General features: G+C 38.0%; 1 protein-coding gene and 1 non-coding gene across 2 annotated transcripts; both read right to left on the bottom strand.

Annotated features, from left to right (window-relative positions):
* Positions 1–1112: 1112 nt before the first annotated feature.
* On the bottom strand, positions 1113–3062 carry LOC148851973 (caffeic acid 3-O-methyltransferase-like). Its single transcript, XM_088944987.1, has 4 exons — positions 2476–3062; positions 2018–2328; positions 1835–1899; positions 1113–1511 (listed from the first exon to the last, which is right to left on the bottom strand). The coding sequence occupies exons 1-4, from the start codon at positions 2898–2900 to the stop codon at positions 1215–1217; spliced, it is 1098 nt and encodes a 365-aa protein (XP_088801113.1). The 5' UTR covers positions 2901–3062; the 3' UTR covers positions 1113–1214.
* A 7020-nt stretch (positions 3063–10082) lies between these two features.
* LOC148851972 (small nucleolar RNA R71) lies at positions 10083–10189 on the bottom strand. Its single transcript, XR_016100059.1, has one exon. It is a non-coding gene; the product is annotated as a small nucleolar RNA R71 (small nucleolar RNA).
* Between the last annotated feature and the right edge of the window lie 5813 nt (positions 10190–16002).

Raw genomic sequence — 16002 nt, 5'->3', positions numbered from 1 at the left:
TTCTATTATTTTTAGGTAAAATAATATTGGAAACTTCACAAGAAAACACCAAATCTATCAGACTGTCAATTCAACTCTGTATTCAAACAAGGTAAAAAAAGGAAGAATGACGGTTCAATACAGAGTCAGAATTTGTATGCCCAAAGTACTGTTGGGGTAGGTGCCAATTTGGAATTGATGCCTATTCACGGGCGGGCATTGGTGCATAGAGTGTGGGTTGTTGCCATTTTGAATATTAATAGCTCTGCAGTGAAAATCAAAAATCTACATTAGGCCTGTCCATACTTTTCCGGAAAAAAAAAAAAAAAAACCATTGTGATGGCAGTGACTCCAAATGGTCCACTTTCACAAGCTTAATGATAATTGATTTGTCCATTTCTCTCAAATATTGTTTGTTTGGTCTATTTTCAACGAAAAGAACAAGGATTGGTGATAGGTCTTCCCAAAAAGATAAGCTTTTTATTTCATCCAGAGATAGGATGCTAAGCTTATCCACGTGGTCATCATGAGAGAAGCACATTTTCAGGTGATGCTTTCAATTGATTTCTGTCACTGCCGTGTTGGTTTTTCATCGTGGGTAAGAGTGTCAATTGCACTGGATTTGGTCCAATGTGAGTCCATTATAAATAAATCAGGTCCAATCCAATCTAATGAATATTTTGGATCATTTTGGACTGGTCCAATTAAAGTCTGGGCCATTTAATAACCTGTTCAAATTTGTTTTAATTATCCAAATTTGCTCAATTTACACTTATATTCTTATCTTTTATCAATGGATCAGATATTGGCTCAATCCAACCCAATCTAATATAAATTCATTATGGATGGACCATGTCCAACCCATTCCAATAAATACTTTGGACCATTAAATCTGGACTGATCTAATTCATATATGTTATTGGTCTGTCCAATCCATCCAAATTGATTTTGGTTTGGATGGTCCAATCCAAAACTGGTCCATTGACACCCCTAATCATAGGGACTCAGGAGATAGCAGGAAATATGAACTTTGTGATCATAGACTTGCTTTACGAACGAGAGAATATATGTCCAGTGTTTATGGAATTTGGGAAAGATTATACCAGATTGAAGCATTTTAGGAAAATAAAATATGCACACCATAAAGATCAAACTGCATTTCATTCTTATTCGGATGCATAATTTAAAAAGTCAGAAACAAGTTCGAAGGTAAAAAAGAAAAAAGAAGGAACTAATTATTTGTGGAACTCCATAACCCAAGTATGGTAAGCATTGCAAACAATTTCACAACCAGCAAAGCCCGAATCTATTCCCAAGGCCTCAAACTCCTTTTGCGTCCTCTCTTTTCCTCCAGGGCAATGAGTTAGCATGACTAAATCATGTGTGAAGGCAATATTAGAGCGGTAACTAGCTTCTGGAGCCATTGGAAGAATTGATTCAACAATGATCAATTTTCCTGACTTTGGTAGGGCTTTCCAACAGTTTCTCAAAATCTTTAAACAATCTTCATCATTCCAGTCATGAAGTATCCACTACAAAAATCACGAAATTAAAATATATATATATATATACATTTAAATATATATATATATTTGGAGACATGAAATCACAAAAGAACATATCGAAAATGTACCCTATAATACTGTAGATTTTAAATTCCTAAATACTCTCTGTCTATGTTTTATCACTTCCTTCGTTTAAGGACTAATAGACATTATGACTTTCTTGATTTGTAAACTTTATTTGCTTTAAATGACTTGATACTACAAAGAGATTCATGGTGAATGTAATTCTCTTCTAGATATCGTGGGACATATCCAGTCTACCCCTCTCAAGACCTAAAAGTAGAACTAACCTTCATAAAAATGGCTTCTCCTTTGGGGACATATTCAAACATATCTCCTCCAACATGTTTCACACCTGTCCCATGGTTACAAATACTTTCTGAGTTTCTGTTAGCTGTTAGAAATTAAAGGAAGTAGAAAAGCTGGGGTTTTTCTACTAATAATTATCAAGCCAAGCCAAATAAAATTCTTACCAGGGTAGGATGGTGCTGCTTCTATCACATGAAGCAAATCAAAATTGATACCTTTGATTTGAGGATACCTAGATGTAATCATTTTTAGTGTGGTTCCATTCCCACCTCCCACGTCAACCACCTCTTTAAGACCTTCAAATCCCTTGTATGTGTCAAGAATCTTCTTCAAGACTATTGTGGTGTGACCTGACATTCCCTTATTAAAGAATTCGTTATACCTTGAATCTTTCTCACAGTACTGAAATAAGGTCATTCCGTGTTCCTTATGGAAAGGAATTCCACCTTCCAATATAGCATCTCTCAGCTGGTACCTGCAAGCAGCGATAAAGTTCAGATAGAATGTAATGTTTTTTTTTTTTTCTCCTGGAAATACAGAATGCATGTCACATAAGGAGTGATGTTGGTGGTGGAATATTTTGCCCAAATCAAAGATCATAGCTCGGCAAGTAAGATCATACCAGCTATCAATGAGCGACTTGTCCTGATGCAGTAGAAGCAGGGGTCGAAGAGACACTCCGTCCTGGCTGTTGGTGAAAAATTTGCAGACAGGAGCCAAGCCATAACGCCTTTCAACTTGGTCATTGTCCCGTTGGACGAGAGAGCATTTAAGAACAGAGTAACTCGTCAGTAGAGACAAGAGACGGTCGAGCATGGTTGCTGCATCTGGGTTTTCAGTGTGAAGGTGCAAGGCAATCTCTGAAGCCGAGAGGTACGCATCAGGGCCAGCTCTAGATATGATCTCGAACACATCTAGTTCTGTAGTGACTTTCAAGGCCATAGGAAGCACTGAAGCACTTGCCAATTGCATGGCCGCCAATATACAGTTTTCTTCTTCTTTCTCTTCATTTGGGGTTTCAAAGTGATTACTGAGGATTAAAGCCATACTCACTGTAGAGCAGAACTAGAAAGAAAGCTACACAGTTAGAATAAAGATAATCCCTCTCTCACGGCTCACAATCTCACTGTTTATGAAATATATAGAGGCTCGTCCGTGATGCTAATGACATGTGATTTTAATGCGTGATGTGATTTGTAGTTTGATGGCAACCACTACCAGCCATTAGGTAGGCTTCTACTTAGACTTTTGTTTTTATTTTTTTTCTTTGGTTAACAGAATTTCACTTTTCACTCCACAAGCAACAAAACAACAAAGCAAAGATCAGAAACACCAAAAAAAGAAATCAATTACTAGTACTACTAACTACTTGGACTCAGTTAGGAAAGAGTACAAATACAATTATGTAGTGTAAATATATACAGAATACAAGATTTTGTACTCTACATGTATGTTTGTATTTGTACTCTTTTCAAACTGAGCTTTTGGCTGCTTTTGGATGCAACACAAAATTGTTTGCACTAGTATAAAAATGCATGGGAGTGCAAATGAAAATAATGCATATTTTGATTTAATTTTGTTTTGCACTTTATATTATTCTGCTTCACATCTTATTTTACTTTATTTGAACTACAATTAAGGAAAATAAGGTAAAATTTGAAAAAAAAAAATCAGATTTTTCGCCCAAATCATTTGCACTGCTATAACTTTGCATCAATACAAATTTATTTGCCTTGCAACCAAACACCGCCTTAGGAACAGAAACAAAAGTAATCAACTAAAATAGTTTATGAAATAGGACAAAGGGCATGCGTCCAACCTTTCTTTTGAAGAGACCAAACCCCACTGGGCAAGGAGATGAGAAAGCCTATTCTAGTCTCGTTTAATAAAGAACAAAGAAACTGAAAGAACTTGGGAAAGGTTTAGATAGTCAAGTAACAAAAATATTATTTACGACGCTGCCCTTCCTGTTGTCAATACAAATTTCGTGCGTAAATTTGGAGCACAAAAATTAATGTGGACAAATTCAAAGGAATTTGATTTTTTTTCCAGAAATTTAAATGGGATACAGACTCACTTTTTCTTGGCAAAGAAAACCTTCTGATTCTCTTGCCTTGGACGAAAGCCGAAACTGTGACTAGAACTTGCAATTATGAGAAGCAAACAACACCCAACCTTGTGTCAATGAAAATTTACTCATGCTCAATCAATGATTAGAACATAAACAGCTGAAACAATGTTTTTACTTGTAGAATTTACAGAAGCCCTTTGAATCATGGGAATTTCACGGGTTGATGTAGCACGAAGTTGTAACAATTTCGGTGCTTCGGCAATTCAAGAGTTGGGGTATTTCTTCTTTCTTCCTTGATCTTAGTGCAGCGCATTCCCTTTCCTTTATCAAAAACAACGGAAGCGGTCGAAGACAAACGGAAGCAGTGGTTGAAAGGGGGGAGCCAAATGGGAGCTTCCTCTTGTTTTCTCCTCTATTTATAGAGGCTCACCAATTGAAGATGAGTTGGTTTGAAATATTTGAATTGATTTGAATGGTTTCAATTCAATTCATCACCATTTAATGTTAATTGAAATGGGGGCACTAAATTGACATATCGGTGATCATTTTGTCAACCTAATTAAGGTAATTAAGTCATTTAATTGAAGTTAATTTCAATCGCTAACTGTATTTGGAACAAAGTGCCACTTGGCACAGGGTTGGGCCTACACATGAAAGGAAATCCAATTGATTAATTGTAACATTCCTTCTTAACTTAGATTAAATTGGATGCCATTGAGATCTGATAATTCAATTTAAATGCTCTTCTCTATATTGAAATTGAAATTGAATCAATCTCCCTTAATTATGGGGCCATGTTCAACTAATTGGGAAATCATTTATGAAGAGGCCACTTATTAGCTAGGTGTAATAACACCTCATGGGTAACGTGGTCGGTCAAGATCCAACCAGAATTTCTTTCCCCCTCTTTTTGTTTATTATTTATTTTCTTGAATTCATGTTGGGCTCAATGGGATGGAAGGTTTTAGTGGGACCCAATGTATGGGCCCTCAATCGTATTAGCCCAAGGTGTTGGAGCCCAACACCTTATTTTTTTGCCAAATTTTACCTTATTTTCTTTAATTGTAGTTCAAATAAAGTAAAATAAGATGTGAAGCAGAATAAAGTAAATCGCAAAACAAAATGAAATCAAAATATGCATTATTTTCATTTGCACTTCCATGCATTTTTATACTAATGCAAACAATTTTGTGTTGCAACCAAAATCAGCCTAAAGCTCAACTTGAAAAGAGTACAGATACAAATATACATGTAGAGTACAAAATCTTGTATTTTGCATTATTTTGTATATATTTACACAACATAATTGTATGTGTACTCTTTCCAAACTGAGCCAAAGTAGTTAGTAGTACTAGTAAGTAATTTCTTTTTTTGGTGTTTCTCGTCTTTGCTCTGTTGTTTTCTTGCTTGTGGAGTGAAATTCTGTTAACCAAAGAAAAAAAATGAAGATATTTTCATTTAACAAAGAAAAAAAGAAACAAAAGTTTAGGTAGAAGCCTACCTAATGGCTGGTAGTGGTTGCCATCAAACAACAATTCACATCACGCATTCACATTACATGTCATTAGCATCATCGACGAGCCTCTATATCGTTCATAAATTGTGAGATTGTGAGCCATGAGAGAGATTTTCCTTACTCTAACTGTGCAGCTTTCTTTCTAGTTCTGGTCTACAGTGAGTATGGATTTTGATGCTACTCAATCTGAGGTGGTGTACGAACTGAGGAGAGCATCCAGGTAGTCCTTGTTGACAGGGCGAGGCTGAGCTACAAGGATGAGGCTGCACTTCAAGACCTATGATCAAGAAAGAAATCAAAGGCCCGAGGAGTTATCCCTGGGTAAGTACTCTGACACTCAAGTTAGTAAGAAGTGGTGGGTGGTCGGGCCGAGCTAAGTAGCAGTACTGGTCTCAGAAGTGGATCCCTTACCTCGAGCATGGAGTGCCTTTTTATAGTGATGAACATACAATTTATCTATATTTTATGAGGTTTTTGCATGAAATTTTATGCTGGTTTAATTAGATTTTGCCCTATTTTAGCTTGATTGCAAGAAAGATTTCAGGGGAGCCAAATCAACAAAAAGAAGGCAAAAGCAAGAAAAGAAAGCCCAAAATTTATCAAGTTCAGCCCGGCCCAGCCCTGAGAGCAAGGGATTTTCATTCGGCCCAAGTAGTGCAAGCTAACTCTTTGGAAAATCCAAGAGAAGAAGCCTAGCAAGAAGGAAATTTCGGCCCAGCCCATTTTTAGCCCAAATAACAGCCTAGAGTGTAGCCCACATGAAATCAAAAGCAAGCTAAGTTGTAGCCCAAATAGCAGCCCAAAGGGAGCTAGGGGCGGCAACTCCTAGAAGTTTCTTGAAGAGAAGGAGGGTGCACTCTAGAAGGTTCATGAGGGGTGTAATATACCCAATTCTAGAGACTTCAAGAAAGGGCAAGAGCCCCCTTGAAAAACTATATAAGGAGGCCTCTAGGAGGGGGGAGAGGTGTTCAATTGCTTGTGAGGAAGGCTCTCCCACTCTTAGAGGTTCGGACACCTTGAGAGAAGAGAAGAGAAGAAGGCTAGGCGCAAGGAAGAAGAAGAAGAAGGGCTGAAGGAAGTTCAAGACAAGCAAGTTAGAAGAAGAAGGTGAGTTCGAATTGAGGGTTTGTGATTCAAAGATCTTTTGTAATAAATCATTTGTAGTTTCATTCTCTTTTGATTTGAATTCAGTTTCTTTGTTATATGTTCTTTCTTCTTTCTCCTTTATTTCCATTCTTCCTTGATGTATTTCAGCTTGTAAAATTTCAATTCAGCAATCTAATTCTTTTTTATTCATTCAAATGGTCATGAATTGTACTTGAAGTTTCTTGAATAAGGGTGTTATTGTAGATTAATTCGGCCAACTAACCTTCAAAACTCATATCTGAATTCTCAGATCTGAGATTGCAAGTTCTGAATTGCTTGAAAGAGAATTCAGATCTGCAATTTTCAGATTGGCCGAATGGATCTACAGCTTGGAATTCCTAGAATGCTTGAAAGAGACTCTAGGAATTCAGATCTACTATTCAAGAACTGAATTGAGTGCAAGGTTAGAGATAACTTGTACAACTCAGTTGGTGATCAATTCAGATTTGACTTGATGCCTTAGAAGTGTTTGAAGAAATGCATGCATGGGGATTAGATTCTTGCTAGAGATAGAAGAACCGTCACTCATGCATAGGATGAACATGCGCTTGAGAGAGGTTGTTCATGACCTTGGGGTTTCACCAAACCAAGGCTCAATCATGATTTATTCGAATGATCCAAATTGATAGATTGCTGAATTCTGAGATTGACATTTACTGCTTACTCTTCTAACCTGATTTGAAGGCAATTGGGCCAATGATTTAGATAGATTTTAATTTAGGATTTTTTTAGCTTTCATTAAAGTTTTGATTTATTTGTGGATCAGATAAGAAGTGCTCAATTTAGTATTGGTAATTGTTTCCTAAATTCTCATGGGAACGATAATTCACTCACTACTTTATTACTTGAATGGCTAGTGCATTTGCTACTGTCACAATGAGCCACACATCAAGTTTTTGGCGCCGTTGCCGGGGATTTATGGAAACAATATTAAGAAACATTGAGCATTCTTAATCTGATCTCATTCAGCATTGCATTCATAGTTGGGTTAATTTGCTAACTTTTTCATTTCAGCTTGGACTGCAACTGCTGTACTACTGTAATTGTGTTTTAGTAGATTACTTTCTTTCAGTTTAATTTTAATAAAGGGAGACCTGTTTTCCTTTCTATCTTGAAGTTATTGTCTTCTAAAAGAAAAAAAAAATTGAAAACATGAGTGTTGCAGATCTGAGTTGCATTCGGCACTCAGATCTGCTATAGCAGAACTGCAATACTCAGCAAAAAAAAAAAAAAACTGTTCTCATCCCTTTATTATTCTTTTCTTTCATTACAAAAAGAAAAAAAATATATATTTAGATAGTGAAAAAAAAAAGAGAGAGAGAGAGAACCATATAACCGAAAGAATGGAAACCAAGGATTCGGATCAGAACTCAGATCTGAGTTCAGATCTGAGTTCTACTGTAGCAGATTTGCAACAGTTCAGATCTGAGTTCCCTTGAACTCAGACCTGAACTGATATAAATTCAAAGAGTAATTGGGGGTTATCTTCACCCCAATACACCCTATAACAAATTTGCTATATCTACAAAACAATTGGATAGCATTGGGTAAAGAAATTCAGATCTGAAATCACCCAGATCTGAACTGGGACTATGAACAGAGCAGGATAGAGGGCAGACTTTGCAATGTTAGATAACTTGTACTATGATTTTTTTTAGCTGATTTGGTTGAGAAAAAGTGTGTTAATTTTGAGGAAAAGAATAGCATGAGAGCTTTCAGATCTGAACTTCAAATCTGACTTTCAGATCTGAAACTCAAATCTGAATTTCAGATCTGAAACTCAAATCTGCTAGATTAAGATCTGAGTTCAGCTAATTGCAGGTCTGCATTCTGCTAGGTTCATATCTGAGTTCATCTGAACTCAGACCTGAACCTACTCAATTATGACTGATATTTTGATACATCAGACTTGTCTCATGGCTGAAAATGTAGCAAAGAATGAAAGAAATTTGATGTGAACTCAGACTTGGGGTCAGATTTGAGTTCAGTTGGTTGCAAATCTGCTAGGTTCAGATCTGAGTTCATCTGAACTCAGACCTGAACCTACTCAATTCTGATGAGAATTTGGCACCCCATTCACAATGTGAGATATCAGATTAGCTTCAGGGAACAAAGGGTAGCAAGGATTGAAAAATATTTGAAAGAATGATATGTAAGCCTTCAGATCTGAACCTCAGATTTGAGCTCAGATTTGAGCTCAGCTAGTTGCAGATCTGAATGCATGTGGGTTCAGGTTTGAGTTCATCTGAACTCAAACCTGAACCCACTCTATTCTGATGTGAATTCGGGTAGTAACAGCACCATTTGATGCATCAGACTTGCCTCATTGATGAAATATAAGCCATGAATGGTAAAATCAGATCTGAATTACATGAGAATCTGAGGCAGTATGAGTACATGATCTCAAATTTCTTTGAAATTGATGTTTTGTTATCTTTTAAATCTTTTGCACCCGATCTGAATTGATGTTTGGATTAGATCTCTTGCAGCAGTTAACAATACCAAGCATTGCAGATCTGATTTTTCAGGTCTTAGCAAGTGTTTGATATGCATAAGCTATACAGGTTTGGGCTTCAAATATAGAGCTTAAAATCCTTAAACCAAGCCTAACTCTGATATCAGCCCTAACGCATCACAGATTTGGTAGATGTATATTGCAGTGTATACCAATGAGTGTGTATGAGATATACAGCTCAGATCTGAATTATTATTTGTTAATTTCTCTAGACTAACAATGCCAAAGACTTGTAGATCTGAACTCAACTAATTTGGGTCTGAATTCAGATGTTGCAATCGATGGATGTAGATAAAGGAACCTTGAATAAGATGATTGGTTTAAATCTGCTTTTAGTATAATCGGCTTCATTTATTCATGATAGGATGTAGGTTTTTGTATTCCAATAATTCACTTTACATTTTCAGTGTGATAGGATTAGTTATTTATTTTCTTTTGTGAATATTGGCCTTTTTATTGCTTTGACCTTAACAGTTTATGACAAGCAGACCTGAACTGGAAGAGATCCTTTACGACCCGAAGATTGAACGGACTCTCCGTGTCCGTTTAAGAGCTGCTAGGCAAGTCAGACAAGAAGCACAAGAAGCTCAAGAAGCTCAAGAAATGGCTGAGCAGAGGGCTATGATGGACTATGCCAAACCCACTCTCACTGGAGCTGCCTCTAGCATTATCAGGCCCAATATTGCTGCTAACAACTTTGAGATCAAACCTGCCATCATACAAATGATTCAAAACACGGTGCAATTCTGTGGATTGGCCCACGAAGATCCTAATGCACACATTTCTAACTTTTTAGAAATTTGTGATACCTTCAAACACAATGGGGTAAGTGATGACGCCATTAGGTTGAGGTTATTCCCATTTTCTTTGAAGGATAAAGCCAAAGCATGGCTGAATTCATTACCGGCAGGATCAATAGCTACATGGGACGAAATGGCCAGCCGTTTTCTCTCTAAATATTTTCCCCCTTTTAAAACTGCTAAAATGAGGAATGACATCACTACCTTTTTCCAGCAAGAGGGGGAATCTTTATATGAGTCATGGGAACGATACAAGGAGCTGTTAAGGAGAGTTCCTCACCATGGCCTCCCCATTTGGCTGCAAGTGCAAACTTTCTATAATGGTCTTACTGACTCAAATAAGACCATATTAGATGCTGCAGCCGGAGGATCCGTAAATAATAAAACTCCTGAGGTTGCCCATGCACTTATTGAGGAAATGGCAGCCAACAACTATCAATGGCATTCGGAAAGAACTCAAACTAGGAAGCAGCAAGGCTTGCATAATGTTGACACTTATACAGCACTATCTGCACAAATAGGAGCACTCAGTAAGAAAATAGATGAAATGCAGATAGCTGCCATGCATGTGCAGCCTCTTAATTGTGAATTATGTGGGGGAGGCCACATCAGTACAGACTGCCAAGTTGGCAATCAGTTCAGACCATCTACTGAACAAGTTGACTATGTCAGCAATTCATCAAGACAACAGGGTTACCAGAGTCACCATACTTTTCATCCAGGATGGAGGGGACATTCAAACCAGTCCTGGCCAAATCAGCATACTTCCAAGCCGTTCCACCAAACTTATCACCAGCCTGAACCAAAATCCAATTTGGAAGAACTGATGACAAAATTTATAGCAGGTGCAGAAACTAGGTTCCAGAACCAGGAAGCCTCAATCAAAAACCTGGAAAACCAAGTGGGGCAATTGGCACAATTAATCTCTTCCAAACTACCGGGAACTCTTCCAAGCAACACTGAAGTGAATCCATGAGAGCAGGTGCAAGCTATTACCTTAAGGAGTGGAAAAGAGTTGCCTGAGGTAGAAAAGAAGAATTGGGCTGAACCCAAGGCAGAAACAAGCCTTGGGACCAGACAACAGAAGACGGAATGACCAGAAGCACAACAAGGGATGCACCAACAACCACAAGTTCCATTCCCTAACAGGCTGAAGCAACAAAAATTGGAGAAGGAATTTGGTAAGTTTCTTGAAATATTTAAAAGTTTACATATTAATATTCCTTTTGCTGATGCTTTAGCCCAGATGCCACACTATGCAAGGTTTTTGAAGGAATTATTGGCAAACAAAAGGAAACTGGGAGATGTGGCTACAGTTGCATTAAATGAGGAATGTTCTGCTATCCTTCTGAACAAGCTGCCTCAGAAACTCAAAGATCCAGGGAGTTTCACTATTCCTTGTACCATTGGCAGTTTAAAAATTGAAAAAGCTTTATGTGACCTGGGAGCTAGCATCAATTTAATGCCATATTCTATCTTCAAGAAATTGGGGTTGAATGAACCCCAACCCACTAGAGTGGCATTACAATTGGCTGATAGATCCATTAGACATCCTAGGGGGATCATAGAAGATGTGTTAGTTAAAGTTGACAAATTCATTTTTCCAGTTGATTTCATTGTGTTAGACATGCAAGAAGATGTAGAGGTCCCGCTTATCCTAGGGAGACCTTTCCTGGCTACTGGGAAAGCAATGATTGATGTCCAACAAGGACAACTCAGCCTTAGGATACAAGATGAGGAGATAATTTTTAAAATGTCTAATGCTATGAAACATGCACCCTCTAGTGATGATTCTTGTTTTATGATTGATGCCATTGAATTGACAATTGATGAATGCTTCCAGGTAAGTAGAATAACTGATCCTCTTGAACTCTGCCTCCAGTAGGGAGAACTTGAAGAAGGAGAGAATGAAAAAATAAACCTCATGATAGCATACCTGAACGATAAGCCTCAATTCAAGGGAAAGGGGTTTCTTAAATTAGAGAACTTAGGCAAATTGCCTGGACCATCAGGTAAGCCATCACTCCAAGAACCCCCCACCCTTGAACTGAAGCAATTACCATCCCATTTAGAGTATGCTTTCCTTGAGGAACCATCAGATCTCCCCGTGATAATTTCCACAGCGCTGAATCCCTTACAAAGAGAAAAATTATTAAGAGTGCTCCGGGAACACAAAAATGTTATAGCTTGGAAGGTAGAAGATATCAAAGGCATTAATCCATCAATCTGCACTCATAGAATTTTGATGGAAGAGGACAGCAAGCCTTCCGTTCAGCCCCAAAGGCGCCTGAACCCCAACATGAAAGAAGTGGTAAAGGCTGAAATAATTAAGTTGTTAGATGCTGGGATCATTTATCCTATTTCTGATAGTTCTTGGCTAAGCCCTGTGCAAGTTGTGCCCAAGAAAGGGGGTATGACTGTTGTTCCAAATGAGAAAAATGAACTCATCCCTACTAGAACCATCACTGGATGGCGTGTGTATTGACTATAGAAAATTAAATGAAGCCACCCGGAAGGACCATTTCCCTCTCCCATTTATGGATCAAATGTTGGAGAGGCTAGATAGGCATGAGTATTATTGTTTCTTGGATGGATATTCAGGGTATAACTAGATACCAATTGCACCAGAAGATCAAGAAAATACCACTTTTACTTGCCCATATGGAACCTTTGCATACCGAAGGATGCCCTTTGGGTTATGCAATGCCCCAGCAACCTTTCAGTGATGTATGATGTCTATATTTTCTGATATGGTTGAAAAATTTATTGAGATCTTCATGGATGATTTTTCAGTTTTTGGCTCTTCGTTTGATGCATGTTTGAATAATCTGGAATAGGTGCTTACTAGATGTAAAGAAACACATCTTGTGTTGAATTGGGAGAAATTTCATTTTATGGTGCAAAAAGGCATAGTGCTTGGACACAAGATCTCTCAAAGAAGTATAGAAGTCGACAAGGCCAAGGTGGAGGCAATTGAAAAATTGCCAACCCCAACATCTATTTGTTCTTTGAGAAGTTTCTTAGGACATGTTGGATTCTATAGGAGGTTTATTAAGGATTTCTCAAAAATTTGCAAGCCATTATCTACCTTGCTGCAGAAAGAAGTGCCTTTTGAATTTTCAACTGAATGCCTTCATGCTTTCAACATCTTGAAAGACAAATTGATCCATGCACCTATCATGGTAGCACCAGATTGGACCCTCCCATTTGAATTAATGTGTGATGCGAGTGATTTTGCTATAGGAGCTGTTTTAGGACAAAGAATGAACAAACATTTTCAGCCAATTTACTATGCTAGCAGAACCTTGACTGGACCCCAACTCAATTACACCACCACAGAAAAGGAGCTGCTAGCAGTAATATTTGCACTTGATAAGTTTCGTTCATATCTGATATTATCCAAGATTGTTGTCTACACAAATCACTCGGCATTAAGGCATTTGCTTACCAAGCAAAACTCAAAACCATGACTGATCAGGTGGATCCTTTTATTGCAAGAGTTTGACATTGAGATTAGAGACATGAAGGGTGCTGCAAACCTGGCTGCTGACCATTTCTCCCGGTTGGACACGGTAAGCTCAAAAGAGGAGATAACCAGCAACATTCGAGAAGAATTTCCGGATGAGCAGTTGTACTCAATACATAAATACTCATATCCTTGGTATGCTGATTTTGCTAATTATCTAGCTGCACAAGTCCTTCCTCCTAACCTTTCATATCAACAGAAAAAGAAATTCCTTTCTGATGTAAAATACTATCTGTGGGAGGAACCCTTTTTGTATAAATTGTGTGTAGATCAGATCATAAGGAGATGTGTCCCCGAGGAGGAGATGGAGTCGGTACTCCAATTTTGCCATGATAAAGAAGCAGGAGGTCATTTTGGAGCTAGTCGCACTGCAGCCAAGGTTTTGCAATCAGGTTTTTATTGGCCCACACTTTTCAAAGATGCCCATAGGTATGTATCCACATGTGACAAATGCCAAAGATCGGGAAACATTTCCCGACGGAATGAAATGCCCCTTTCCAATATTTTAATCTGTGAAATCTTTGATGTTTGGGGTATAGATTTCATGGGACCTTTCCCGAATTCTTTTGGAAATAAGTACATCCTCGTTGCAGTTGACTATGTATCCAAATGGGTAGAAGCCATGGCTTTACCCACAAATGACTCAAGAAGGGTGGTACACTTCCTAAAGAAGCTATTCTCCCGATTTGGCACTCCGCGAGCTATAATTAGTGATAGGGGAACTCACTTATGCAATAGCCAATTTGAGAGGTTAATGCAGAAATATGGAATTACACATAAATTAGCTACCCCTTATCACCCTCAAACCAGTGGCCAAGTGGAGTTGGCTAACAGGGAACTCAAAAGAATTCTGGAAAAGACCGTAGCATCTGCCAGAAAAGATTGGTCCATCAAATTAGATGATGCATTATGGGCATACAGAACTGCATTTAAGACACTCATTGGCATGTCCCCCTACAGATTGGTCTTTGGTAAAGCATGCCATTTACCAGTTGAATTAGAACACAAGGCCTATTGGGCTCTTAAATTCTTAAATTTTGACATTCAGGCCACAGGGGCTAAAAGGCGGTTGCAATTGAATGAATTGGATGAATTCAGACTTACCACCTATGAGAATGCCAACGTTTATAAAGAAAGAATAAAAAACTGGCATGATAAGAACTTGCTGAGACGGGACTTTTATGTAGGCCAACAGGTATTGTTATATAATTCCCGTCTTCGCTTGTTTCCAGGTAAGCTGACATCCAGGTGGTCTGGACCCTTTACCATTTCACAGGTTTTTCCCCATGGGGCTATAGAACTCACCCACCCGGTTTAGGGCACGTTTAAAGTAAATGGTCAGCGCCTGAAACCATATTTAATGGGCGGTACTGTACCCCCTCCATCCACTGTTTATCTTGATAACCAATAATCTTTTATGCTTGCTCATGAACAGGTTAAGGAATCTTTTTGTCATTTATCTTTTTAGAATATTAGTTATTAAAATAAAGATCTTTTTCTCAAAATTCCAATTCTTTAAGGACTCAGTTCATCATTTTTTTTTTCTTCAGTTTGCTCTAGCAAGTGTGATCCCCTAACACTACGAACATTGAGGACAATGTTCATCTTAAGTGTGGGGGAGTGAGCCCGAGGCTAGGGTATGGGGGATGAAACCATGCACCTCATTCACCTCAACACACATATGCAGGCAATGACATAACCAAAAAAAGACTGGAACCCCTCAAGTTCATTACTATTTATTTGATGATTTTTTTTTTTTAAGAAGGAATTCAATGAGTTGAGGGAGACTGATGTACTTGTTAAGTTTTTATTCTTGTGAATAACCCAATTTGATATATGCATGAGAAAAGGGGAGCTGAATATGCCTTTCAGCATGACTAGCCCTAACTTCCTTCATGTGTATGGAAGCCCTTGATTTCATTGTTAATGGTCAAGAAAGCTAGTGCACATCTGAAGTGTTGATTCTTGAGGTTCAATAATTGCAAAGAAGGACAAAAGCCCAAATTGACTCCGCTATTTTGAGCTGAATAGTAAAACTAGCAGCTCAGAACATGAGTCCTATTTACCTACCTCAAGTAAGTGACTAGTGTGAGATGGAGCATAAGATGCACACACTCAAAAAAAAAAATAGAAAAAGAAAAGTAAAAGAGAGAGAAAAGTGTGTGAGATGGAGCATAAAATGCACTCACACCGGAAAAAAAAAAAAAAAAAAAGAAAAGGGTGAGATGGAGCATAAGATGCACTCACCCTTAGAAATAAGTAATTGTGGTGACAACCGAGGTTCAAAGGGGCACTCTAAAGTTGAACTCTCATTGAGATTTAGTTACAGATGTGAAACTTAGTGAAATTTGATTATTAACCTTGACAATTAAGGAGCTGATTTATATATGAATTAGGAGTGAAGGCTAGACTATGATGAAATTCATATTCTCCTTTCCTTGGATCTGATACATATCTTAAATGGTAATTTACAAGAATAAGAGTTGAGCATATACAAAAGTTCCCCGACTACTCAATGCATTTCTATCTAAAAGGTTCACTAGGTAAATGGTGAGAACAGAAGGGGGGAATATTA

Source organism: Nelumbo lutea, chromosome 5 (genome assembly GCF_056320005.1).
Source record: "Nelumbo lutea isolate HS-2025 chromosome 5, American lotus-T2T, whole genome shotgun sequence".
Taxonomy (NCBI): Eukaryota; Viridiplantae; Streptophyta; class Magnoliopsida; order Proteales; family Nelumbonaceae; genus Nelumbo; species Nelumbo lutea.
Note: the sequence above shows the minus strand (reverse complement) of the source record. Positions and strands in the feature narration are given on the sequence as shown.

Bases quoted from the DNA above. Each gene is read 5' to 3' on its own strand.
- LOC148851973 (XM_088944987.1), bottom strand. From the start codon at position 2,900: ATGGCTTTAATCCTCAGTAATCACTTTGAAACCCCAAATGAAGAGAAA. The intron at 2,329-2,475 runs GTATGATCTTAC...CGCTGCTTGCAG, and splicing joins AAGTCGCTCATTGATAGCTG to GTACCAGCTGAGAGATGCTA. The intron at 1,900-2,017 runs GTAAGAATTTTA...ACCATGGGACAG, and splicing joins AGCAGCACCATCCTACCCTG to GTGTGAAACATGTTGGAGGA.